General features: G+C 52.8%; 3 protein-coding genes and 1 long non-coding RNA gene across 4 annotated transcripts in view; 1 reads left to right on the top strand and 3 right to left on the bottom strand.

Annotated features, from left to right (window-relative positions):
- The window catches only part of COL8A2 (collagen type VIII alpha 2 chain), a 31,379-nt gene extending 22,462 nt beyond the window's left edge, over positions 1 to 8,917 (top strand). The window contains exons 2-3 of the mRNA XM_055704621.1: positions 1,219 to 1,401; positions 6,890 to 8,917. Of these exons, the coding sequence (XP_055560596.1) occupies positions 1,236 to 1,401; positions 6,890 to 8,811 (2,088 nt within the window). The 5' untranslated portion in view covers positions 1,219 to 1,235 and the 3' untranslated portion in view covers positions 8,812 to 8,917. The remainder of the gene's footprint in view (positions 1 to 1,218; positions 1,402 to 6,889) is intronic.
- A 449-nt stretch (positions 8,918 to 9,366) lies between these two features.
- On the bottom strand, positions 9,367 to 10,926 carry LOC129735575 (uncharacterized). The gene is made up of 3 exons (XR_008731327.1): positions 10,676 to 10,926; positions 10,313 to 10,405; positions 9,367 to 9,476 (listed from the first exon to the last, which is right to left on the bottom strand). It is a non-coding gene; the product is annotated as an uncharacterized LOC129735575 (long non-coding RNA).
- Positions 10,927 to 13,087: 2,161 nt separating this feature from the next.
- ADPRS (ADP-ribosylserine hydrolase) lies at positions 13,088 to 18,652 on the bottom strand. Its single transcript, XM_005439629.4, has 6 exons — positions 18,400 to 18,652; positions 17,378 to 17,474; positions 16,323 to 16,530; positions 16,041 to 16,225; positions 15,851 to 15,951; positions 13,088 to 15,315 (listed from the first exon to the last, which is right to left on the bottom strand). The coding sequence occupies exons 1-6, from the start codon at positions 18,626 to 18,628 to the stop codon at positions 15,023 to 15,025; spliced, it is 1,113 nt and encodes a 370-aa protein (XP_005439686.3). The 5' UTR covers positions 18,629 to 18,652; the 3' UTR covers positions 13,088 to 15,022.
- An 87-nt stretch (positions 18,653 to 18,739) lies between these two features.
- On the bottom strand, positions 18,740 to 25,144 carry TEKT2 (tektin 2). Its single transcript, XM_027806056.2, has 9 exons — positions 24,989 to 25,144; positions 24,503 to 24,628; positions 23,669 to 23,874; positions 22,967 to 23,110; positions 22,308 to 22,422; positions 21,811 to 21,918; positions 21,227 to 21,370; positions 20,329 to 20,408; positions 18,740 to 19,736 (listed from the first exon to the last, which is right to left on the bottom strand). The coding sequence occupies exons 1-9, from the start codon at positions 25,142 to 25,144 to the stop codon at positions 19,523 to 19,525; spliced, it is 1,293 nt and encodes a 430-aa protein (XP_027661857.1). The 3' UTR covers positions 18,740 to 19,522.
- Positions 25,145 to 25,992: the final 848 nt, after the last annotated feature.

The following is a 25,992-nucleotide window of genomic DNA, read 5'->3' as shown; positions in this document are numbered from 1 at the left end:
GCGCAGGGAGCACAAGGGACCCAGTTCCATGGGCTTTTACCAGGCAGGAGAGCAGCGGTCAAGGCTGCCTCATCACTGGAGACCGGCCAAGCACTTGTAGCATCAGGAACAATCCCCCGCCAGGGCTCCCCCCACCCTTTGCTTAAATTTTGTTTTAATTTAGGGGGTTTTGGGGGTGTGTTTTTTTTCTCCAGGCTGCAGCTTTTTTTTTTTTTTTTTTTTTTTTTTTCCCAATGCTGCTTCAGCAAAAGTGATTCAGGAAATTCCAATCAAATCCCAACGCATAGCAGCCCTGCCCCTGCTCCCCGGCAGGAGAGGCAGAGAGCTTAATTCTCATTAATAACCACCACGGGTCAATTATTGCAAGAAGGAGGAAAACCAGCAAAGCTCTTTGGCATCACGTGTTATTTAAGCTTGCGAAAATAAATGTTCTTTGCAAATCAATCCGTTTGCAGCTCCGCGCATGGAGCTGGCAGAGAAAAAAGTTGCTAGAGGAAAGGTGTATTTATAGAGAATGTTTATTTTAAATAAACAGGCACTTGAGGCAGAAGCTGCTGCTCCCAAGTGCCGCAGCCCTCCCCTGGGCTTTCCCAGTTGAGGGCTCTAACCCTCACCCTCCAAGCGAGCTCCCAAAGTGCTGCAGTTGAGCCACAAATGCAGCGAGTCTCAGGCTGCAACACTGTGGGTTTGGTCCAGCACCCACTGGGAGACGCAGCACCCGTTTGGGAGATGCGGCACCCACCCAGCTGCTCCCGGGACAGGCAGTGGCAGCCCACGGGAGCCACAGCCAGAGCAGACGTGGCTTTTGTTAGAGGAGACCCTGCTCGCTCGAGAGATGTGACAGCAATGCAGGGCTCCGTGGGCTGTGGGTTTCACCCTGCCTTTTTTTCCCCTCCTCTTCTATACGTTAAAAAGATGTAAGACAAGCCTGATATGGAAATAACCCCAGGCAAACAAGTACCGGGGCAGGCTCTGAAAGGCTCTGCTGGGTGCTCGTCGTTAGTTATTGCTCATAAACTGTGTGTTTATTGTGCATCTCCCAGCCGGCACATGTTGGGAAGGGTAACGCGTTCAGGGCACGTGTGGTTCAGAAAAAGGCAATTTCAAGGCAGTCCTGCTCCTGCCAGGATCCTTCCCAGGTTCCCAGCTGATCCTTGTGTGACAGAGGGTGCGAACAGGGCTTGCAGGTGCCCGCTCTCACTGTTGCTTTGTCTGCAGGAGCAGTGGGGAGCAGGATGCTGTCGGACGCTGTGACGCTGCTGCTGGTCGTGGTGATGGTGGTCGGCCTTCGCTCGGCAGCGGGAGGCGGCGTGGCGGGCTATGCCCAAGTGAAGTACATGCAGCCCATGGTGAAGGGACCCCTGGGACCCCCCTTCCGTGAAGGCAAAGGGCAGTACCTGGGTAAGGGATGCGCTCTGCGGGACAGCGGGGAGGACATGGGGCCACAGCTGCCTGGGACACCTGCTGGCACAGCAGGATGGGGCCGTAGCATCCAGCAGCCACCAGGCACTCATCGTCCCCTCACCCCCGGGGCCGGTGCCCCCGGGGAGCAGCATGGCATGGCTGAGGGTGCTGCTGTCCAAGGCATCTTTGGCCAAGCACAGAGGGGCCATTCAGGTCTCCTTAACCCCGTGCAGAAGGACAAGGATGGGCACAGAGGCTCAGCAGAGCCTCTTGGGCTGGGTGAGCACCCCGGGGTCCCTCCATCCGGGAGCCGGCGCTCAGAGGGGACCCACACGCTTCTGCCCCCATCCCGCATCCTTGCCGGTAGCTTTGGGGCACAGCTCAGGGACGGGAGTCCTGGCACTCGCCATCTCTCCCTCTCACTGCTGTTAAACATGAGCCATCCCAGCAAGGCTTTTTCCACTCCTCCACCTATTCCGTTTTCCCTGGCTGTGTTTTGCACCAGCTGGGAAAGAAAAGAGAGCCAGGGCCGGAGCCGAGAGCCAGCCTAGCGAGGGAAGAGCAGGGCAGAGACATTTCCTCCTCAGACAGCAGCGACCAGGAACTCCACACGTGTTAAATCGCTCCCCGCCGAGGCACGTGTGCCAGCAGAGAGGGGCAGAGGCACCGAGGTCACAGTGCCGCGCAGCCGAGCCTCCCGTGCCGCTTCCAGCCCGGAGCCCCTGCCCTCGCTGGAGTCCCGTGGGCCAGCCCAGGGCTCATTTTATACCCAGCCCTGGCCACGGGTGCCAGAGGTTAGAAGGCACAGGTGGGCCCACTGTGCCCCACAGCAGGAGGGTCATTAGCATGTGTTAATTGCACACCCCCTGGGGAACTGCTCAGGAACTTGGGGTCTTTGCAAACACCACACCTGTTGAGTGGGATTGAGTTTCTCTGGCACGTCTCGGCTCATCGGGGCATCCCTCTGCCCAGCGAGCCCCCAGCACCTGCCCGAGGTGCCCACAACCCCCGCTGCACCCCGGGCAGCAGCACGGTACCTTCGGCTCAAGACGAGATGGAGGGGAAGGTCCGAGCCTTTTCCTGCATGCCAAACACAGCAGTTCCCCACGCGCTCTCCGGGGCCAGCCGGCGGGATGGGGCAGTGCTGGGGCTCCGGTGCCCGCACCCACCAGGTCAGTGCTTGGCCCTTGGGAAGAGCTGCCAGAGCCCCCGCCTTGGGTTCACACAGACCCAGACCCTCCGGGGAGCTGAAGTCTTGGCTCTGCGAGGAGAAACTGGAGAAGGCTTGGCTGCCGGTGGCTGATTTACTGCTGGGCTGAATGGCTTATCAGGAGTTCAGCTCAGCACATATGTCAGAAAACACACAGCAAAACCTGGAGCTGAAGCATGCTCTGAGCCCCCTCACCTCCCTGCCCCCTTCCCAGCTGTTGTAAAGCTGCTCCCTGAATCCCAGCCAGAGACAAAACCTTCTAGCGTAGCGCAGGAACGTTTCAGCTGCTGGTGGGACTGGATTCAAATATCTCCCCGCTGCTTTTCCTTCTTTTTTCCTTTTCTTCCTATACACTGGAGCGGCTTGCGCTGCCTGCTAACTGTGGCAGAGAGAGGAGTGAGCACCCCGGGCTGCTTGCGAGGTGTGATTTGGGTGCGAGCTTTGGCAGGTGACACCAGGCACGGGTTAGAGGGGACAATGAGGCAGGACAGAGCACGGGAGTCCCCTGGACATTACTCTCCTAAAACCCCTGGGAAAGAGAAAACGGGCAGGGAGATGCAGGCAAGGGGGCTGCACGGAGGCTGCTGGGGAAGCTGGTGCCTCCTGGATCCCACCGAGCTCCCATCTCTGCTTAACCTCTCATTTGGCAAGGAAAATCCCTGCTGGCCTTCTGCCCTGCTCAGGGAGCTCAGCTGACTCGCCGCGATGGCGCAGGGCCGTGCCGTGCCCCAGCAGGTTACCCCCAAGCCGATGGGGAGCTCTGTGGGCCCCCCTGAGCTGTGACCCCCACCTGGGGGCCCAGGCCAGACCCGGGGGGCAATGCAGGCTTGCGGGTGCCATCCAGTGAGAGGCAGGGCTGGTTTCCTCAGGGTACCAGACACCTTTTCTGACCCAAAAATAGACTCCCCAGGAGCACGGAGGCAGCTCTGGGCAGGAGATGCTGCGAAATGCTAAAACACTAAAAGCATTTCAGCAGGTATTTGCACAGTTGGGTTTTATTCTGGCTTGGTTAAAACCGTGTCTGTGCAGCTTGCAGACAGGTAAACCCACTGCTGGGTGCTGGCCAGGGCTCAGGGAGCTCGGCATTTCCCCATGCACGTGGGGAGCCAAGGCAGTGGTACCCCACCTCGGGGCAGCGATACAGCACAGGTGATGCCCGGGGCAGGGGCTTACGCCAGGCAAGCAGAATATTCCCCTCTAGCCACCGCACAGAATGTTCACCTCGGGGCAGTGGCCTCAGCTGCAAAGGTAAAGGAGCACTTTTCACCTCCCCAGGCGATGGCAAGCTCCATGGAGAGTCAAGGACTTCAGGGCTGAGCTGCCCAGGAGGTGGGAGCAGGCAGGTGCTGGGCAGCGCCTGGGCTGCTGCTACACGGTGTCCCCAGAGCCAGTGGCCCACAGGTCCCGCTGCTGTTAAAGGGACTCAATCCTGCAGTCCCTGTGGGGCTGTTGCTTGATGCATGCGGCCAAGAGGTCCTTTCCCTTAGCTCCTGCCGACGTGGAAACCTTGCCACTTCCATGCTCCTCTCTGCAGTCTGCTCCCATCTCACCGCCATCCCCTTGCACGGCAGCTCCACCTGTCAGGGCTGTGGCTGGGCTTGGTGCTGTGCTGTGCTGAGCCTCCCCGCACGGCTCAGGGCACCCGCTGCAACAAGAGCTGCAGTAACAGAGGGATGGGATGACAGATGCAGGAACACTGGTCCCAGGCAATGTCCCTATGAGCCTGTGAAACTCACTCTCACGAGACAGGGCTTGGCAGCAGCACTGGAACCAGGAGCTCGGCGTGGCCCTGCCATGGAGCAGCCAACCTCTCCTTCCTGCGGTGTCATCCGGCCGCGCTGGCCAGACCCGCTGCTGACTGCTCGTGGCTGGGAACCACTTCCCATCCTGCTGCATTATTCCTTTGCTGGCCAGTCCATGCTGCCAGGTCCCTCCTCCAGGCGTGCAGGGGTTCTTACCGGGACGAAGGCAGCTCCGGAGTGGCTGCAGGATCTGTCTGGACGCGTCCATGCTCCTCGGGAGGTGGAAAGCTCTGTGGTGCCCAAGCAGGAGCTCGCAGGGGCTGTGCCTGCTCCTTCCCCTTCCCGCTGCCCCAGCTGGCTCTTTGCATTAGCATTCATGGCAGCTTTTGTTCATGCTTCGAGGGGAACACATAACCCCATGCTGCTGCTGTGAAATGCAGAGCTCTGAGACATGCGTCTGTGGTAAGACATGGGCTTTTGAAATTGGATACCGCTGCGGCTGCCATGTCCCAGTTTCTCTCCGCTAACGTCCCCGGTTTGGTTTTCCCGTCTGCTTTTTTGGCCGCCTGCAAGTTGGCAGCTCTCGCCTGGCGTTTCTCTTCACTGCGTTGTGTGAGAGTGTGTTTCTTTTTCCTTCCTTCTTGGGCTCAGCTGTAGATCCTTGTTCTGATTCCATGCAAAATGACCTAGAAAACTAATTCTTTACAAACCATTGCAAGAAGAAAAAAAAAAGGGGGGGCGGGATGACAGAAAACACATTGAAATAATTTTCTGGAGAAAATTTTTTCCAGAATTCAAACCCCAGAAATCCACTTCAGTGCAACACTTCACATCTCCCTTGTCTTCTTTCCCACACCGTTTTCTGGGGTGAGGAGCAGGAGATTTGCAGAAATCTAGTGGCAGTGTCATGACAGACAAGTATTTCCGTAATCAAGACAGCCAAGTGACCTCTATTACAGCCTAGGCTGCGGGCCAGGCTTTGATATATAGATAAGCTCTGAAAATGTTTCCATTACCAAAAGAAAAACAAGCAGGCACCAGGTTTGGAAATGGCCTGGGCTAATTGCTGTGCTTAGGAAAGGTAGAGCCACCTCCGATGCACCGGGAACGGTGCCTGCTGCCGCCACAGTTATTCTTTTCACGTGTCTCAAATCTCCGCTAATCTTTTCCCGTTGACTGAGAAAATCTCCGTGTTGGCGGATCCTGGTGCTCTGGGTGTCCGTGCTCCCAAGGCCCGGCTCAGCTCGCTGAATGCCCCGGCTGGGGGCCACTCTGGCAGACCTCGGGGTCGGACCCCCCACCTCCTCCTCAGTGCCATGCTGGGGCACGCAGCCCTCTGTTCTGCCCCCATCCCAGACGGGACTCATTCCCATGCCGGGAACTTGCCTGTGCAGATCTGTTCCCAATTGGAAGGATCTACCTCAGGCAGATTTAGTTAAAAATTGCCCGGGATGTCAAGGCCCTTTGCTCTGCCTTTTGCATTTTTCATCACAGTCCCATGTACATGCGACTGCCAAGTGTTTCCTTCATTTCAAGCTTCCCAAAAAAGAGTTTGTCAGATTTATTCTTTCTCGCCCGTTCCCGGTGTCACGTGGGAAGCAACACCCTGCCTGGGCCGGCCTCAAGGAGTTATTTATGCTTACGCCTGTGCTTTAAGTACTGAGCTGCGGTGGGCATGTAATCTGGCTCTCCTCGGCTTTGTAGTCTCTCAGCCCATTAGTTTCTTTCTTATATCCGTTTGCAAAAGACCTCTATAAATTCTTTAAATGTCAAGTGGTTACGGCCTATTCCCAGCTGGGCTGACTCATTTGGACATAACCGAGGTTGCATTTCCCTTGCAGCTATTGGCTTTTCCTCCATCCTCAGCGCTTTTTTTCTTTTTGCTGAGTTTTTTCTCTGCCTTGCTGGACACGGGAGCTGAGCCAGTGAGCACTGGGGGCATGTCTTAACCCATACATGAATCACCTCTTCAGTCTCTCAAGTACATGTCCAAGAGTTTTCTTTTTAATCCAAAAGGATTAAAGGTCTCCTGAGGCCCTGGACTCGCAGGATGGGGTGGAGGGATTATCCTCAGCCTTGGCTTGCTCCGTCACCATCCTCTCGGCTGAGCCCAGGCAGGAGCGACTGAATCCCACGGTGCTTTCAAGGCCGCTGGGAAGTGAGGCAGTGGGAGGTTTGAATCCAGCTCCTAAAAAAACCTCACAGCAGGTCATCACAAAGCAACACTGCCAGAGCCGACGGCAATTGCTGGTCTTGTTGACACCCTCTCTGGAGGGATGGATGGAGTAAGGCCTGGATTAGTACCCTGGATTCCGGCCAAGGTCTTGCCTCAAGACACTCCTGCTGATGCGGTGGCCCAGAAAGCCACCGTGGCCATGTTTAAATCAAACCATGTCTAGAGAAGGGCGCTCCTGCAAGCAGAGACCCCAGCAGTGCCGAAGCCCCTGGATTTAACACCCTGAGGGCATCACACACCAGGCACGCTCCTCCGTCCACCGGCCCCACTAAAGCTCCATGTCTCCTCTCTCCACAGACATGCCGCCGCTACTGCCGATGGACCTCAAAGGGGAGCCAGGACCACCGGGGAAGCCTGGCCCACGCGGACCCCCAGGGCCCCCCGGCTACCCGGGCAAGCCGGGCACGGGGAAGCCAGGAATGCACGGCCAGCCTGGGCCTGCTGGCCCCCCCGGCTTCTCTGGCATTGGGAAACCCGGCATCCCAGGACTCCCCGGCAAGGCGGGTATGAAAGGGATGCCTGGTGCCAAGGGTGAGCCCGGCATGCGAGGAGAGCAAGGGCCGAGAGGACTGCCTGGCCCCCCGGGGCTGCCGGGGCCAGCCGGCATCTCGGTCAATGGGAAGCCGGGCCCGCAGGGTGGCCCTGGCCTGCCCGGCTTTCGTGGCGAGCCTGGCCCAAAGGGAGAGCCAGGTCCCCGCGGGGAGCGAGGGATGAAGGGTGAAAATGGCGTGGGGAAGCCAGGGTTACCGGGGCCCCGAGGGAACGGGGGCCCTCCCGGCCCCGCGGGGCCCCCAGGGCCTGTCGGCGTTGGAAAACCCGGCCTCGATGGCCTGCCGGGTGCACCGGGGGAGAAGGGTGACATGGGCCCTCCGGGTGGGCCTGGTGTCAACGGGGAGCCTGGCCCCATGGGGCCCCGCGGGCCCCCCGGCCTCGACGGGATCGGGGTGCCAGGCGCTGCGGGGGTGCCAGGGATACAGGGCCCCATGGGACCGAAAGGGGAGCCCGGGATCCGCGGCCTCCCTGGCCTGCCAGGCCCAACGGGCTATGGGAAGCCGGGCTTGCCCGGCCTTAAAGGGGACCGCGGGCAGCCGGGGGTGCCGGGAGCCATCGGCGACAAGGGGGAGCCTGGCATTGATGGTGAGCCGGGCGAGCCGGGCCCTGCTGGCATCATCGGGCCGCCAGGCCCGCCGGGGTCCATGGGCCTGCCGGGCAAGCACGGGCTGCCTGGCTCCAAAGGGGACGTGGGGCCGAGTGGCCCCCCCGGGATGCCAGGGATGCGTGGCGACCAGGGCCCCAATGGCTTCGCAGGGAAGCCGGGGGTGCCGGGAGAAAGGGGCCTGCCTGGGTCACTGGGACCCCCCGGCCCAACAGGCCCCAAAGGAGAACCAGGGTTCATTGGCCTCCCAGGGGTGCCGGGGTTAACGGGGGGGCCTGGGCCGAAAGGGGACGGTGGGATCCCAGGGCAGCCGGGGCTGAGGGGCCCCTCGGGCATCCCGGGCTTGCAAGGACCCGCGGGTCCCATGGGGCCTCAGGGGTTACCAGGGCTGAAAGGAGAGCCTGGGCTCCCAGGGGTTCCTGGTGAGGGGAAGGCTGGCGAGCCTGGCATGGCCGGACCCATCGGCCCACCAGGAATGCCAGGAACGCCGGGGATGAACGGGCCACCAGGGCCGCCAGGGCCACCCGGTCCGCCGGGAGCGCCCGGGGTGTTCGACGAGACGGGCATCGCGGGGCTGCACCTGCCGGACGGAGGCGTGGAGGGGGCCGTGCTGGGGAACGGCAAGGCAGGGAAGCCGCAGTACGGCCGAGGAGAGCTCTCTGCCCGGATCGCACCAGCCTTCACCGCCATCCTCACCTCCCCCTTCCCAGCCTCGGGCATGCCGGTCAAGTTTGACCGGACTTTGTATAATGGGCACAACGGCTACAACCCAGTCACCGGGATATTCACCTGCCCCGTATCCGGCATCTACTACTTTGCCTACCACGTGCACGTCAAAGGGACTAACGTTTGGGTGGCGCTTTATAAGAACAACGTGCCTGCCACCTACACCTACGACGAGTACAAAAAGGGCTACCTGGACCAGGCCTCGGGCAGTGCCGTGCTTGAACTCAAGGAGAATGACCAAGTCTGGGTACAAATGCCCTCGGACCAGGCCAACGGGTTGTACTCCACGGAATACATCCACTCCTCCTTCTCTGGGTTCCTGCTTTGCCCCACATAACGGCTGCTGGGCATGTTTCCTTTTCACCCACTTTAGCCATAAACTGTCTTTTTTTTTTTTTTTTTTTGATAAAAAAGTTTTTTAAAATTAATACAAAAAAGAAAAATCACTGGGAAGAACGCGCAAGCCGTTGTCGTGGGACCTTGCTTCAAGCTGTTTGATCCACGAGTCAAGAGGGTAATTGGAAAGGAGACACATATCAATCTTTTTTGGGGGAGGGAGAAGGGAGGGAGGGGAGTGACTTCCTCAGCAAAGCGTATTTGGAATAAATTTTACCCTACTGACTGTACATCAAACACAGGAACGCACTTGGGATGGCAAGGATCTGGCTCTGCAGTAAACCGCTCTGTGATCCAGGGAGGGTCCCCTCTGGAAGGCCAGACCCCTTCTGGTCTGTAATCAAGTGCCCTTGTTTCCCGTTTTGAGTACTAGTTAAATAAATACAGCTGTTGTAGTGGATGGTGTATTTGCTAACCAGCGCAGGGGTCCCAGGCACTTATCACAAGCCTGTACAGCAGCAGAGATCCATGATGGATTGAGAAATTCCCTTCCCAAACCATCAGATGCCCAAGTTCCAGTCTCACGGATGCCTACTTTTTCAGACTGTGCTTTGAGGTGGAGTCTCTCCGATTCACTCTGGATTCAGTATGGTTGGATTTACAATCCTACAAAGTGGAACACTTTGCATAAGCACCTTCTTACAAGAAGTAAATATTACTTTTAACCCTCCCTCACCCAGCACCTTTAGGAATAAAAACATCCAGCCATCAGTATCTGGGAGGATGACAGACAACCTGTTCCAAACCCGCTGCGGGAAGCTGGGACCCCTGGGATGCACAACAATCCTCTCTCTTGAGTGAATTCAGCTACCAGCAAGTCCAAGGGCTACTTCTGTCCTGTCCATTTCCCTGCAGCCCAAAGACTTGCTTGGCCTTGTGAGCATCTTATTTGTTGACAACCCAAGGATGGCACTGCAAGCCTGGCTTACGGTGCTTCTAGCCTGGCTTGACAGAAGGTTTAGGGGTGCTTTCTCCGAAGTGCCACTTATAGACAACTTGCTTTTACTGTCTCACTATTTCGGGATGTGTAAACTTTTGCATTGGTATCCCCCCTTTCTCTGGGGATCTTTTAATTAAGAAAAAATAGTGTTTGTTCTAACATTCCATTCAGTCATTTTACAACGGTGCTATTATCTACTTAACAATGTTAATTTACAAGTCTAGTGCAATATGTACCTGTAACAGTGCATCATTCCAGGTGCCGATCTGTGACTTAAGTTAAAAAAAAAAAAAAGCCAACCAATCATGTTTGTCTGTTGTTACCACTTTGTCTCACTAATGCTTGAAATGTTACCAACCTGAATATGAGCTACAAGGTTCTGGGAAAGGGATGCACGGATACTGACCACTTGGCTGCTCTGTCCTTTGGTAAAGGGAGCAACTGAACCCTGTTGCTTTGCAGATTTTCTCATGGTAGAATAGTCATTGTCACTTGCACTTACAGTAAAACGATTCTCCTCATCCCAGGCAAGTAGCACGCTGCTGAAGTTAATCCGCATGCGTTACACTGCGTGTCCCTCTGCAAAGGCACATCCCTGAGAAAGCAGCAACAATTTGGTCACCAGCTGAGCAACGATTACCCTTGAATTTTCCTAAAGCCTGTTCAATGGCCAAAGAAATGTAGCAAGAATGGGACTTGGGATTGTTCTCCAGACGGACTGTACAAGATACTTAAAACAACTTTTCTTTTTCTCTGTTTGTTTTTCTCCTTAAGTCTGTCCTGTGTTTCTGCCTCTTGCCATCCAGGGCTTCCTTTTAAAAACACACCTATCCCTGAAATTAAGATACACAAAAAGGAAACTTACAGTTGAAAGACCAGCGCTTCAGCTGCTGCCCTGCTGGGCCTGGCATGTCCCCCTCCCCGGGATTTTCTCCCCAGAAAGCTGCAAGTTTCATAGAAAGATTAAACCTTCTCAAGCTGAAAGGCTGCCCCAGCGTCTGATCCCACTGGACGTTTGTAACTCCTAAAGGCAGGGAGGTGTCAGGACCACCTGGGTTTTGATCGTAACAGGTTACTTCCCAACAGGAATAGGAGCCATACGAAAAAAGTCCCTAAAATTAAAAGTGGAAGCTCAGATGTTTTCTTCAAGCCCAGGCTTGGGAGGGGAGGGTGCTAGGATAGGGCCTGCGTCTCCTTTATTGAAGCGTCTTTCCTGTGGAGAACAGCAAGGAACTCGAGCTGGTGCCAGCAGCGGGGTCTGGCTCCCACCGCGCGGGCGTGCACACTACCTGCAGCAGGGCCAGGAGCTTCTCGTTCCCCAGCCACGCGCTGGGGTGGAAGCTCCCTCCTGTTACTCAGCAAAGCAACTTATTTATACTGTGTTCTAACCTACATTCCATCTTTTTTTTTTTTTTTTTTTTTTTGTTCTGTTTTGTTTTACTCAAAACTTCTTGTTCTAGCTGGCAAAAAGCAATGACAAAAATACTCACTATAACCACACCGAGACGTTAACTCGTTCAGTGCTGTAGATACTGTTTCGCAATCTCACTTTCCCTTCATGTGCAGAGCATAAACCATAATCAACCTTCCGCAGCTATATAACCTGTTACATTTACACAGTAATTGAAAGGCAAAGATATTACACGCACATAGAGCTAGGCTAGAAAAACGATGCACAGGATGAGGGAGGCTGTTCACTAAACTGGACACTGTCAGGAAGAATTTTTTTTCTGGAGTACTGAGTACGTGATATTCGCCAGCAGAAAGGATTATTTTCTGTCGTGTGTGTGAGCGCATGGGATTTTGGTTTCAATCACAATAGTAAAAAAGGTTGGGTTGGATGAAGTATGTCTATTTTTAATTATGAAAACTGCATTACAATGTGCATTTTTATATACAAATTCTTACTATTTTTTTTAAATTTGCCTCTAGTATCTTCATTTCTAACCTAGTATATAGAAGTTTTTAGTTTTGTAAATACTTATTACATGCACTGTCTGTCATAGTAAAAGTTGGTTTAAAATGCACTCTTTTTGTGATCAGAAACTGGCCTTCTCTTCAGAACTAAAACTACAGTACTTGATTGTATTGACAAAACATCAATAAAACTTATTGTATAAAAGGTGGGCTCAGCTGTGCCTTTGTCCTGTTATTAACGGGCTTGCCCAGCCTTGCTGGTGAGACCAGTCATACAGACCTCTTGCACTGCATTTCCTTCCCAAATCCAGCTGACTTGTTCCCAGCAGATTTGTTTCCCAATTAATATTTTTATGTGTAAGAAGGCACTGCATGTTTGTTGTGATTAAGGAAAAGATTCCCGTCTCCAGAAGTCCATTCTGAAAAAGGGATGAAATCCAGACCCTTCCAGACTGGCAATTATTAATTTGAGGAAGTTCAGTCAAAGTGTTGGGGATTCCCTTTCCCTTCTGGTTTTTCCATGACACTGTTTTAGGATTTTTGCTATCTACACAACCTTGTCTACAGCCAACCTCCACATCCCGGGCAGCAAAAGTAGTCAATGCAGTAACACGCAGAAGAAATGATGAATGACTTGTAAGCAAATCGCTTTCCAAAGCTAAAAGTACAAAGAATAAAGAGAAGAACATACGTTTTCACGCCTGATATCTTACCTGGAAGAGGAGACATTACTTGTTACAGGTGAAATACGTCCAGAGAAGCCCGACTGCCACGTGCACAAATTGCTTCAAAAGCTGACCATGAAGAACAAGCAGTCCTCCTGCTGTGAGTTGTGGGGGCACCCAGCACGCTCCCTGGTCTCTGCGTGATCATCACACGTCGGATTCCAGCAGCTGAACGCCCTGCATGCGCCGCTCCTTGCGGCGGACACAGCCTGCAGAGGAAAAGGGCCTCTCCAGCAAACCTCCCTGCGACGCACAGTGTCGACGCTTCCCACTCGCCCTGCTGTTCACACTCGCTCACTCCCGGGGGGTTACGAACTCAGCTCCCCTTACGGCTCATGGGCAAGAGCAGCCACCTGAAAGTAGTTTTTACAGCAGATGTCCAGTACTAAAACTCACCCCAAATGAAGCAGGAGCCTCGGCCACATGCAAGATGTCTCCAACCAGCACCAAACTACTTTTGTTCTGCTTCCTACAGAATGATTTTAAGAAGCCGTAACAAAGTAGTTTCAGGTTGAGTCTTAGACGTGAAGCATTGGGGTGGGGAGAAATAGCCCAGAGGTTTTCGTACAGCTCCCTTTGTCATTGAGTATGGAAGCACAACTTCATGGCTTGAATGAAAACACAGGAGCAGTAGCTAATTAACAAAGATAACCAAGTCATTTTATTTCTTTCCACGGAAGTCAGAGCTAAATGTTTTAGTACACATTTAAATTCTGGCCTAAAATGAGCTGTATTTTTCAAACGGGAGCTCTTCTGCTCTTCACAAGTTTCAAAGATTTAAAATTATAAAGATGCTTTAAAAGAAAAAATATCTTCTTTTAAATAGTTCCATGAATATGTTCACACCTCTGGCAGAATGATGTGAAAAACCTGACACTTTACATCTCAGATCGGCAGCACAAGACATAAATACACAATAGACCAAAATTCCTCATGTTCTCAGGACAAGAATTCATTTATACAAGGAAAACCCATTAAAACATCACACAGAAGACCGGCACTCGAAGGAAGTAGACTACAGGAAAACTGGAAGGACCTGTGGCAGCCAGATTTTCCACACGTGCACGCAGCCTGACACACACAACAACCATGTGCTGATACCAAACGGGAGTGAGCTCCACTTCAGCAGAACAGTCACTTCCCAGTGTCACAAGAAATACTGGAGAAATAATAGAGAATTACATTGTCACATTCAAATTTATAAGCGTTTCCATATGATGACTGCTTGCCTTTTTCTTTTTGTTTCAATTATTTCAAGCTTCCAATCCTTTTTAGGCATGCCATACCCAAGCTGTTACATGCTTTTTTTCACCAGCTCCACTGGGCAAAGGTTTTAGATGTGAAACTCTGGAACAACACAGCTTTGCTAGAATGTCCTTGGCCACAAGTACCAGCTTCAAATGCACAAATTCTTTTAAAGTTCGATAAATTCTCCCCCAATTAACCTACCTATCCCTTTATTTTCTGATGATTCTTACCAAGTACAGAGTTTTAAAACTGTGAGAAGTAACTCCTACTTCCTGGTGGAGTCATTTTTGTCACTGACTGCAGCAGAATCAGGAATTCAATCCTTGGTTTCACAGCTATGTCCACCCAGATTTAAACACCAGTCTCGCTCAGCGCTCTGGGCATACATAGGGCAGCATTAAAAACGCAGGATGCACAGACCAGGAACAAAGGAATAGCTTAGAGTAGTGGCAGCAGCGTGAAAGCCAGCTGTGTAAGAGAACACAAGATGCAATAGATCAGGACGGTGCCAGGTGGATGGCAGAGCAAGGCACACCAAAGGAGCAGCAGTCACACCTTCTTCCAGCAGTTACAGTGAGCCAACCGGAATTCTGTCTGCGTGACCACAGGTATTTCTCACAATTGCAAAAAAGCTGAACAAAAATGCAGTTACTAGCAATGCAAAGAAACCCCTTCTCCCGTCTCTGGCACCTCCCGTTCTGCCTGTAAGGAAGCAAACCCCGCTGGGAGGTGCACCCTCCACACTCCACCGCGCAGGTGGTGACCCATGCCACCATGCTGGACATCCTGCAGGCTCTCCAGGGATGTGCCTCTCTGATGATGCCCATTTACATCCCTTAGCTGGTCAGCCGAGTGTGAACTGGTGTTTACGAGGGGTGTGCAGCCTAACAAAGCCACTGCGGGACAGGCACTAACAACCGAAACAAAGGTTGCAGCACACAGTAGTAGAGGACAACAGCGAGAAAGTCAGTGGATTCACACACCCACCTAGTAACTGTAATGACAGAATGGCGTAATGGCAGACAAAGCAAAAAGCAGAAATCTTATGGAAAACTAGATGCTCCTGTACACTTCAGAGGAGATGCACCCACTGTCCAAGGTGCCACATGCAGCCACTTCCCAGGTGAACCGTAACTGAAGGGTATGTCCCCTCTCTTCCAAACCAGCTTGTACTTCCAGCTCTCAACTCACAGCAGCAGGCGTCCTACCCAGGCGGAGGCTCACCGGTGTCTGCAGTGGCGCGGATCCACCACCAGATTTCTGACCAGAAAAGCAGAGGTGTCCACCTGCTTCGCCTTCAGAAAAGACACTCCCCTTGGAGCTCAGAGCCGCTGGCAGTAGAGTTCATACAAGCTATTTGCCAGCTTCTGTGTCTCTTGAAAAGCTTCACAGCTCTGCTCCCAGCTTGCGGGAATCTGTTCCTCCCCATAATAAGCCCCTGCAATGGCTCCTGCCATGGTAGCAATGGTATCTGTGTCTCCACCCAGAGAGATACAGTAGATGATGGTTCTCTGCAGGTTGCTGTAGTGATCAGGAATGTCTGGGTCGGCTTCCATACAGCGCAAGAAAGAGTAAATTGCAGTAGGGACAGACCGCAAAGCAGCAATGCCATTGCCTGTTAACGAAACCAATCACCTTCAGTGCAGAACACCTGCGTCTTCCTTCCTGCAGATGTACCTTCTCCCTTCTAACTGCAACTTCCTATTGCCAGATACTCTCAATACCGGTATTGCTGATTTTAGCATGACAAGGTGCAAAGGTTTGCATCTCAGAAGTCTCCCCACAGTTCCCCCAGCACTACTCACATCATAGAGACCAACTCCCAGCTACACCAGTACAGTCTGGCAACACACATCTACCCATTCCCATCCAACATGAAGATCTGAGAGCCATTAAGAGATCTCAGAATATGCATGGTAAGTTTTTCTTAGCAAGACATTTTTTTCCCCACCAATACAGAGAGGGCGTAACTGAGTCAAGACTCAGAGAACTGCTGACTGGTGAGCACAGGCAGCCTTTCCAGCACATTCTGTGCCTGACAGACAGCAGAAGCCAAAGTGGCAGCCTGAAGGAGGACACATCAACCAGACTTGCTGAGCTAGTCCCGTGTCCAGCTCTTTCCTAATACTTGTACTAAGAAAGGTACCTACCTAATTCAAACAATACATCTGCTTTAGGAACACTGCTGAGCTCCAAAAATTCCTTTATTTTCTTTAGACGCCTTGAAAACGGTAAATCCTCAAATCCCAGCCTGGAAACAAAAAGCACAATGAAGGAAAGAGAATGCGAAGAGCCAGACCAAACTGTACAAGGCAGGTAGCGCTCCTCATGGCTACTTACGCTCGAGCGTCAGTAAGAGACTTATCATCTGCCTCTACATCTTCCATGTGGCTAATGAGCTGCTCCAGGAAGGTCTCCTTGCTGAGCTCTCCCTGCAGGGCGAGATGCACGGCCAGGGCCTGCAGGATGGCCCCGTTGTAGCCCAGGGAGTTGGAATGGGTTAACTCAGCACTCAGCTTCGCAAACTGCGAATGAAAAACACACCATTAGCAAACCTACCTGAGAGATCACAGTGAGACTGGACTGACAGCAGGGACTCCCCAGAGGAGCCAAGAACGGTACCTTCTTAACATCCTGGACATCAGAATACACGAGCGAGATGCCTGCCACCCTCATGGCACCGCCATTGCCATAGGAGCCTTTCCCGTTAAACTGGGTTCTTGCTGGTTCAAACACATCATTGCACTTGGGGCTCAGGAGCTTCTTGAAGACATTGACAACAGCCATCCCATAGCCCCTGTTGGGTTCCTTCTTGTACTCCTCAGCAAACCTGGCACGGACAAGAGAGCAGCAGTTACACAGGTGAGAAAAAATAGAGGGGATATTTGGTCTGTTACTCAAGTTTGTAAAAAGGTTGTATAAAGCCACTTGATAAAATGAATTAATAACACACAGGTAATTCAGTGACAGTCAGGGTTCAAGTGATTCAGTTCTGCAGGGAAAAAATTCTGAGTCCCAAAAATTGGTGCAAAAGGAGGAAAGGGTGTATAAACATCACCTTTCACAACCCACTTGTTTCCCTCTCAACTTTGCCTTGAAATAGAAGCAAACTGGAAACATTTCCGTGGGTCATAACCACAAGGAAAGTCTTTTGTTCGAGTTCAATGGAAGAGTTTTATAAACAAATAAATGTCCTCCCTTAAGTGGAACCAAATGCTACCAGGGCTGTGGATTCAAAAGGGAAAAGGATCATAAACAAACTGAAGCTGACTTCACTAATATTCACTAACTAAATTAAGAGAAGTACAAACATAAATAGCAACAAATAAACATGAAAGGAAACGCTTCCAAAATTTCTAAGCACCCTCTTCCACAGAGGTGAATATACCTACATGGCTGTGATACAGCATGTCCCATCCTGCTTCATTTCTAAGCAAACTCTGAACTCACGCTAAAACTAGCACTGCTGCATGTTCCAGAACAGTGCAAAACACACAATAAATTACAGGATTGACCCTCACTTTTCTAATTTTTTGCCTCCACAAATTAACAACGATTTTCCCTTGCCCCTGTCCCCTTTTCACTGAAAATCACAGTGATTGCTTAATCTTAAGGAAGTTTTGCTTTCACTAGTAAAGGTCAACACTCTGGCCTCTGAAGCTGGCTGCTGTCCTTACCTCTTTGCCATATCAACTTCATCAAACTCTTGCTTGGCTAGCAGGGACTGCACCACTGACCTGCTCATGGCTGTGTCATCTGTGTACGAAAGTGTTTCTAAAACAGAAAGTCAAAACATAATGTGACCATTCATGAACAAACTCCCCTCCTGTCCTTCTCCACCGTCAGCACTTCCCTGCTCTCCAAGGCCTAATTATCTGTATAGCTGGAGTTCAAACATGAACGAAGTTCCCCAGCACTTGTCACTAGCCACAGTCATCAGAGTAAGACATTGAGCAAGAGAGATGCATCCACAGCACGCATGAGGCAGAATGCATTTCAAGATTAAGAAGAGCCAAGCGAAAGCGTTTGATAACCAGAGGCACATACAGACAAGCAAGACAAATCTCTTTCTCAAGGAGTTTACAGCATACGCTGATGAGCAGAGAAGAGAAAGCACAGTCATGTTTCTGGACAAGACTGCAAGTGAATCGTGTGCCTTTAGGGTTCTGCTGGAAGGGTTTACAGGGCTTGCTGCACAGCTTGGAACCCCAAAGTGAATCCATCATCAATTGCTAAGAGTTAAATAATCATTCTTGGGCTTCTCTTCCTCTATTCCTTATCTTTTGGTACAGCCGCTCCGTGCCGACACCCCTGCACTGCAACACCCTGGCTTCGCTCCAGCATGAGCGGCACAGGCTGAGCACAGCAAACCACAGGTCCCTCCACAGCAGCCACGGGCACAGCACCCCAGGAACGGCCCTGGGGGAGCCAGAAGCTGGACACCGCTTCAGCAAGGTCACCCTCACCTGGGTGGGGGGCTCAGAGCAGGGCTGGGGGCTGCTAGGGGTGTCCCAGGGGGGTGCCCTGCGCTGAGGTGAGGGGCAGCAGCACAAAGCCTGATCCTGGGGAGGTCAGGGGGGTGCTGGGCTCTAATCTGTGGGGTGCTGGGAGCCGGGCCCGGGGCGGTGGGTACGGGGAAGGGGGATGTGCTCCGGGAGGCCCGACCCCCGCCGTCCCGCTCCTGGGGTTTCCCGCCCACCTCTGCGGGCGCTGCCGGCCGGTTCCTCGGGCGGCCCGGGCGCCGGTTCCAGGCCTCGGAGGAAGCGGAGGAGGTCGGGCAGCTTCACGACGCTTCTACCTTCGAAGACGGCGCCTAGGCAGTCACCCAACAACGCCCCGGCTAAACAACCGCGGAACCGGGAGGGTCCTGGCCGAGGCCGCGCCACCGGCCGCCCCGGGCCTGAGCCCGAACCCGCCACCGCCGCCATCTTCTCCCGGGCAGCCGCCGCCGCTCTCCTCCGGGCCGCCAGGGGGCGCTGGCCGCGCCGCGGCCAGCGCCCCCTGGCGGCCCGGAGGAGAGCGGCGGCGGCTGCCCGGGAGATGCAATTAGGAGCCAGCCGCCTTATTTCCCAATTAACATTCCTCATTATCGAAATTTAATCCGAGAGCCTAGAGGCACATCCAGGCTGCTTTACACCGCGCGCAGTTACTGAGCATCACCTCCCACCTGAGGGATGAAGAGCAGGTCCTGGCGGCACAGGGCAGGTTGGCACGGCCACAATCTTCCCCGGGAAGAGCGCGCAGGGCGTTGGGAGCGTGCCTGGAATAGAAACAATAAAACCGGCAGAATGCAAGCACTGCAATTCGATTTGAATAAATCCAGGGCTCCAAGAGCCAGAGAACGGACTCCAGCCCTTGCTTTTGTAGCGGCGTTAGCTCCGCAGGGCTAGCAGGCCAGGGGAAATCCCAAGCCAAACCGGAATCGTTAAGGCGAGGGGATCGGAGTCGGTACCCTCACCGAGCAGACCTGGCCCGCTGCCACCGTTACACAGTCCCTTTTCAGAGCGCTGCCTCACGCTTTAAAAAGACTTAAAAAACGCTAAAAGAACCCAGATGGCTTCAATCACCAGGAAAACACTTCCAACGTTGTCAGATGACAACTGCTCTTGGGGACAGACTCTTTATTGTTTATAACGCTCTGTGGAGTGCAAAGAGGCTATAAACATCATACGAGGGGACAGACAGTTACATAACAAAGGAGGAGGAGGGAGGAGAATTACATTAGCCTAACAGGACACAGATGTCCGCTTTCCTTGCTACAGATCTGAGTCACTGGTAGCTTTCTCTTCAGCCTGGCTGGTTGCACAACACTCCCCGGCGCGCTAAGCCAAGTCCAGCTGCCCGGTGTTCAGCGGGGAGAGCGCGTGGTTTGCAGTCCGGTTAAATGTGTTGACCTCTGGCACTAATTTCTCAGCAGGGACCACGAGCTTTCTCCGGCTGTCCATGCACTTGTTGTCCAGCACCAGGGAACTGGCTTTGTAGCCGCTATCTGTCTGAATGCGGTGAAGTTGTCTGTAAAGAGCGTCCAAGGCATCCCTGGGAACAAGCAGAAGCGAGAGGAGTTGGGTTCAACACAGCATTCACTTCCAAGTTGGACAGGAAACCCCCAACTTCCCACTTTCTGGCAGCAGAAATATCTGTGCAGCATTTGCCTTTGTACAAAGAACGAATGCATCAGGTGTTTCTTGGTGCCCAGCAGCAGCATTCTTTGGGTCTGTGAATAGCGAGCCCGCACGCTGCTCCTGGAGTGCAGCACAGAGATGTGTGCCTCGGGATGTGCGCCCACACCAGCCCAGAGCAGCACTTTATTTCTTCCTTTACTTTTCACCCCTTTCCCCACCCCTCCTTTTTCAAAACTCTCTGTGCCCAGCTGAAGTCTGAATCAAGCAGGGACTGTGGGAACCCCATTCGCCCTCCCACCACACAGCCCTCTCGTGCCTCGCTGGACCCCGCTGCCTGGTCCAGCTGCCCACCAAGCCCAGAGACTTGTTTCCACTCCTGATCTGAACAGACTCGAACTCCAAAACGCAGCTTCTGGAAGTGTGCCAGCTCCAGGACTGCACACCGCCACGTCCCTCACACGGGCAACGTGGGGCTGCTGCTCTGCCTCAGAACACAGGAGACTTACCATGCCTCTGCTAGCTTCTGCCTGAGCGCACGGATCGTTCCCTCCAGCTGGTGGACTGCGGCCGTCAGCCCGTTCTGTGCCTGCGAGGTGGGGAGGGAGAAGGCGACAGCAGTTAACAGGGCTGAAGTGGCGGTGCACAAACACCACAGGTCCCCTTTGTCGTGGTTTAAGCCCAGCTGGCAACTAAGTCCCACGCAGCTGCTTGCTCACTCCCCCCCTGGCCCCAGCAGGATGGGGAGGAGAACTGGAAAACAGGTAAAACTCATGGGTTGAGATAAGAACAAATTATTATATTTTATTTCAACTATTAAAAACAACAATTGTAACAAAGCGAGAGGAATAAAACCCAAGGGAAAAATTCAAGCGATGTTTGAGCACAATTGGTCACCCCTTGCTAACCGATGCCCAGCCAGTTCCCACACAGCCACCAGCAGCCCCCCGCCAACACCCCCTCACCCAGTTCCTATACTGGGTGTGATGCTCTATGGTATGGAATATCCCCTTGGCTATTTGGGTCAGCTGTTCTGGCTCGGCTCCCTCCTGGCTTCTTGTGCACCTGCTCGCTGGCAGAGCACAGAGAACTGAAAACTCCTTGATTTAGAGTAAGCACGACTTAGCAACAACTAAAACATCAGTGTATTATCAACATTATTTTCATACTAAGTCCAACACACAGCACTGTACCAGCTACTGAGAAGAAAATTAACTCTATCCCAGCCAAAACCAGGGCACCTTTCTAGCCCAGCTACAACAGTAATTCCTTGCTTCGCTAGGTGACTGTAGGATCCATTGCTCAGCCCCTCTGTAGTTTTCTCCAAAATGATCCACGTTTTTCAGACCCACTGGTCAATTCTCCCCAGTTCCTCCCAGCAGGAAGCGTGCCAGGCGGGGTGGGTACCTGATCCCAACAGAGCTCCATAGTGGGCCGACACGTGCGGGTCTCCAGGCGGGTGTGTGCCACTTTCAGATCTTGCATTTTCCTCCGAAGATCTTCCTCCAAATGTCGGATGTCCTCCTCCATCTCAGCAATTTCCTCCAAGGTCTAAGGATAAAGACACGTATTACAAGGAACATCCAGGGATACAGACTGGAAAACAGCCCCCCCCATGCATCTTGGGGTTTTAGTGTGCTGGGAAAGGATTTTAAACAAGGGCTGGTGGGCTTCCGAGTACTGAACCCCTTTGCTCACAGATCAGGCTTTTCACACAGATCAGGTATGGTGCTGCTGGTGTTTTATGGCCACAGCGGTTGAGACCAGGGCTGAAATAAAAAGGCCAAAACCTGGTCCTGCTGCTGAGAAATGCCAGAGCAGCAACTGTGATAGCAGAAGGAGGTAGGATGTTGCAGGGATCATACGTGTGCCGCTTCACAGCTCTCATGTGGAAACCAGGCTCAGGCCAAGTAGCTTTCCAGACAGCAAACAGCCTTTTGGATTCAATTCCCACCCAAGGTTGTGATCAATAACCAAAGAAGCAACATTACATTCTGCTCCTGCCATTTCAGTTCATCACAGGCGCTTTCCAGGTCTCTAATCCTCTTGCGCAAGGCAAACTCCGTAGCTACACGCTGAGCCTCCAGCTCGTTGTTTGTCTGAACAGAGAACAGGCTCCAGTCACATACATCTAGAAGGTATCTCCCTCCCAGCTGCTGCCTCTGAGGTTGGGACAAGCCTATGAACAAAACCAGCCGGGTTCTGGCAGCTGCCACGCGTGTGCAGGTCACGCAGCCCCCTGTAGCCAAAAGGCAGGGAACGGTAGCCAGTTATGTGTCTTCCTGGTTGCCGAGATGGCTGCAGACTCTTGCAGCACGATCAGGCTCCTCTTTTAAACCAGGAGGGCAGCTGCTCTCAGAGCGGCCCGTGGGCCAATGCTGTCTTTCCAAAGGCTCCCTTCCCCTGCACACACCACATGCCAGCCCATTCTCCCACACTGGATCCAGAATTTCTGTGCCAGCGATTCACAGCCAAGGGACTCCTTTACCTGCGCAATGGCAAGCACTGTGGCTTCCCGGAGCTCAGTTGAGGCTTTCATTTCTGCCTCAGCACGCTCCTTGTTGCATCGGCTATTCTGTTCCCACTCATCAAGTGCAGTTGATCTATGAACAAATCAGCAGTTATGAAAATAAGTTGAGTGTTTGCAAGGCAGTTCAAAAGGAACCACCTGCTGCAGGCCAAGAAGGCTTTGTGCAGTACAAAACAATTCAGGAGGTCACACCCTGTCTGATCTTGCTGCACCAGCTGGAGATTGCTACCCCGTGGCTCCTGCACCGAGCCCACATCTGCTCAAGCTGGGGACACATCCAAACCGTGCTATGAAATGCCAAGCATGTGAAAATGCGCAGCAACTCTCCCGTAAGCTGTGCCAAAGGCCGATACCACACTACTTACTGAGTGTCACCTACAGCCAAGCACAGGGGAGGCAGGGCAGTTAGCTTCTCTATTTTTGTGGTGATAATTTAGATAACTGCCAAAAGTCTGTGGCTTCATAATTCAAAGAGCCACAACAAATCCCAGAAGCCAGCTCCTGTTCTGAGCTCTCTCCAAAGCTGCACCCATACAGCATGGAAGGAAAAAAGCATCCCAGGGCTCTTACAAGCACCAGCACGGATTTGGCCACATAAAGGCAGGCTCTTTCCTTACCCATCCGGGACCCGTGTTGGGTTGACCTTGAAGGAGATGTTGGGGGAGTTTACACTAAGCGATAAGCACATGCGATCTATTTCCAGTGCTTCCATCTTGCGCCGGTGGTCAGAACTCAGCTGCTGGCGAGCTTCCTGTAAGAGGCTGCAGAAAGCAGGGTTGGAGTCAGCAGCAAGGACGCAGAGGAGACAGGCAGCTCACAATTTCCAAAGCTTTCAACACCACATCAGTCACCTTTTCAAAATGAGTTATGAGGTCCTGCACTCCCAGTGAGCCAGGCCCAACGTCATAAAGAAGCATGCCTGCTTTACTGCCTGCCTGGCTCCCCTGTGCTCTGCTCTGGCATCGCACTGGTGAACTGAGCCGCCCACCCTCCCGCAGCAGGGTAGTGACCCACAAAAGATGAGGGCCCAGAAGCTTTAACACCTCCAGGTCACCGATTCATGAACCAAGGCGTGTGGCACAAGATACCTATCTGGGCCAAAATTTTCCGAGGATGCTTATGAAGTCTCCCTTGACATGCTCTCCCCTACAAACCCCCAGACCCCACAGACCTTGGCAATAATCAGCAAAGGCTCCCCTGAGTGGGTCACTGGTTCCCGGCCTCCTTGCCCATCTCAATGTGGCATCAGAGGCACATTAAACTGCTGGGGCCAAGCAAGGAGGGCAGAGGCCAGTCAACAGCTTTGTCATTTGCCTCACCAGAGCTGTTGGAAGGCTTCATTCACTCTCTGCTGCAGTTCTCTCTTGGCTTTGTCTATCACCTTCACCTCCTTTTGCAGCTCCTCCTCCACAGGGTCCCTCACCACATCGATGGCACGACGGCTCTCACGGAGTGTCAGGCACTCAATGGAAACATCCAAAGGCAAGTTCTTTGCCTGGAGGGCACGTTCTGCTGCTTCCTTCACCTGGAAGAAGCAGCCAGCTGGGTGTGTGGGGAGTCTCTTTCAGGGATGAGAGGAAGAAAGGAAGGGGAAACTACCGACACCCTCATTAGGAGGGCTTCGCAGTGGCTGTCTTTGCAGTTCTGAAACCTTTTAGCAAGTTTGGAATGAAAATTATGAGAGCTAAACACATTAGTCCCCTACATCTGCTATTTGCATTGGGAATCGCACCTTGCTGGGGCCTAGTGACTCCAGGAGCAGCAGCCTTTGCATCTAGAACTAAAAGAATCAGAGATCCCACTGCTATTCTCTATTTAAAATCAAACCGTTTTGGATTATGGTGTTCACATATTTCTCATTATCCTTCAGAGCTTCAAGAAAACACACACACACCCCGAAACAACAAAAAACATCCTAAAACCCAAACATAAGCATGCAATGCAGAGCTCCATAAAATGGCTTGGCTTAGCGAAGAACACAGTGGTTTGTTTTCCAGGAAGTCATTTCATCAGGTACAGATCTCAGTATATCTGTGATAAGCCCCCCTTGAATTCCATATGGGCTTGCCCATTGCAGAAGACAAGCCTCAATTATTTAACATCCTATGTTGAGAGTGTAAGTTGATTTCCAGCCATCTGTCCTCCCAACGTACTTTGGCTAAGGCATCGATTTCTGCATCTATATCTGCAAGGCTTTTGTCCAGGGTCTCTTTCCATCTGTTCACGCTGCTGATACGTTCAGCCAGGCGGGTTTGGTTGTCATGCTCATCCCATTTAGCCTGGAATTAGAGGAAAAACACCATTACTCTTTTTTAAATTGCCATTGTGAATCTTGCTGAAGCTCTTCACCATTTTCAGGACTGACTGACCCCTCACAGGACTGCCATTTGGTCTAATGGTCATCTATACCAACGGAGAGCACAGAAAACACCACAAGTTGCAACGGGTGTGAGAATCACGCCCAGGGATTTCACGACAGTACCCATGCATCATTGCTCATGGGTTTACAAGAGGTAAATTTACATATTTAGCAGGTTCTGTAGGGGTAAAGCCTTCTCCTATTCCCTCATCCATACACCGAAGTCTAGACACTCTCCCATACAAACCTGGGAGCAGCCAACCCACCACAGAAGACCCACCTGGTTGTTGATTTCATTGCGGAGAGCTCGGGCTTCCTGCCGGACTTGGTGGGAAGCAGAACGCTGGCGTTCAGCATCAGCTGAGATGAGATGGGAGTTGGTGTGCCAGTCTAGCAAAGTGAACCGCTGTCCTGGCTTTACACTCAGCGTGGCCATTTTGCTAACAGGTGACTAAAAGGGAACAGAAGATTTTTGTGTTTATTCATAGAAATAGACCAAAAATGCAGATGCATCCACAAACCGGAAAGCTCTTCAAGAGAAAAGCAGCAGCAAGCTGTAACCTGGCATCTCGCCTAATGCAGACATGTCCGCACAACAGGGGAAGCACATGAGCAGGTGATCAGAGCCACCCTCTGCCCCCAGGCCAGGAGGAAAGCCCTGTCCACCTGTCTCTAGCTGGAGAACAATGCTATTTGCAGAGAGACAAGGAGCTGCTCACAGCACCATCTCCCACATAGTATTTATTGAACTTAGACAAAACGGCTGATCACGTTACTGATTCTGCTTTTGTTACAGCTGTGTAAGCTCAGCCCAGGGTTGCAGTCCCAGGGGACTTGAAGGCTTTGCAGGACCAGTACAGTTTGCAGCCATCTTCCTTGCTACCCAGCACATCCCTGCAGAACTGGCAGGAATTGCAGAGATGACTCAACAGGATCAGAGCAGCTCCTGAGGAGACTGCAGGTCCCCAAACACCCACAGGCAGGTGGAGTTCTGGGGCAGACAAACTCCCTGGCTCCAGTATACCCCATGCCTGTCTCCCAGTCCTCCTCGAGCACAGCCATCTGTACTGAAGCCCAAGGGGGAAGAGAAGCCAGGGCACACCTAAAGGAAGCGCTGCAGGCAGGACTTGGGGCTGCAGAGCCAGACAGAAGGCACAAAGGGCCGCAGGGCACAGGGGCCCAACACGCAGGGAGAAGGGGGGACCAGGGAAGGGGCCCTCACCCTGGCTGGGCACAGGCAGCCCTGAGCAGCATGCCTCAGCTCCTTTGTGCCGGGGCCCTGCT

This window comes from Falco cherrug, chromosome 3, assembly GCF_023634085.1.
Source record: "Falco cherrug isolate bFalChe1 chromosome 3, bFalChe1.pri, whole genome shotgun sequence".
Lineage (NCBI taxonomy): Eukaryota > Metazoa > Chordata > Aves > Falconiformes > Falconidae > Falco > Falco cherrug.
Note: the sequence above shows the minus strand (reverse complement) of the source record. Positions and strands in the feature narration are given on the sequence as shown.

Excerpts from the sequence above, each read along its gene's own strand:
- TEKT2 (XM_027806056.2), bottom strand. The coding sequence starts at position 25,144 with ATGGCCACGCTGAGTGTAAAGCCAGGACAGCGGTTCACTTTGCTAGAC. Across the intron at positions 21,919-22,307 it reads CAGTGCTTGCCATTGCGCAG|ACAAACAACGAGCTGGAGGC; the intron begins GTAAAGGAGTCC and ends TTCTCTGTTCAG. Across the intron at positions 19,737-20,328 it reads CAGAAGCTAGCAGAGGCATG|GGATGCCTTGGACGCTCTTT; the intron begins GTAAGTCTCCTG and ends GCTTGTTCCCAG.
- ADPRS (XM_005439629.4), bottom strand. The coding sequence starts at position 18,628 with ATGGCGGCGGTGGCGGGTTCGGGCTCAGGCCCGGGGCGGCCGGTGGCG. Across the intron at positions 16,226-16,322 it reads ATGTCCAGGATGTTAAGAAG|TTTGCGAAGCTGAGTGCTGA; the intron begins GTACCGTTCTTG and ends TTTCATTCGCAG. Across the intron at positions 15,952-16,040 it reads TCTCTTACTGACGCTCGAGC|GCTGGGATTTGAGGATTTAC; the intron begins GTAAGTAGCCAT and ends TTTTGTTTCCAG.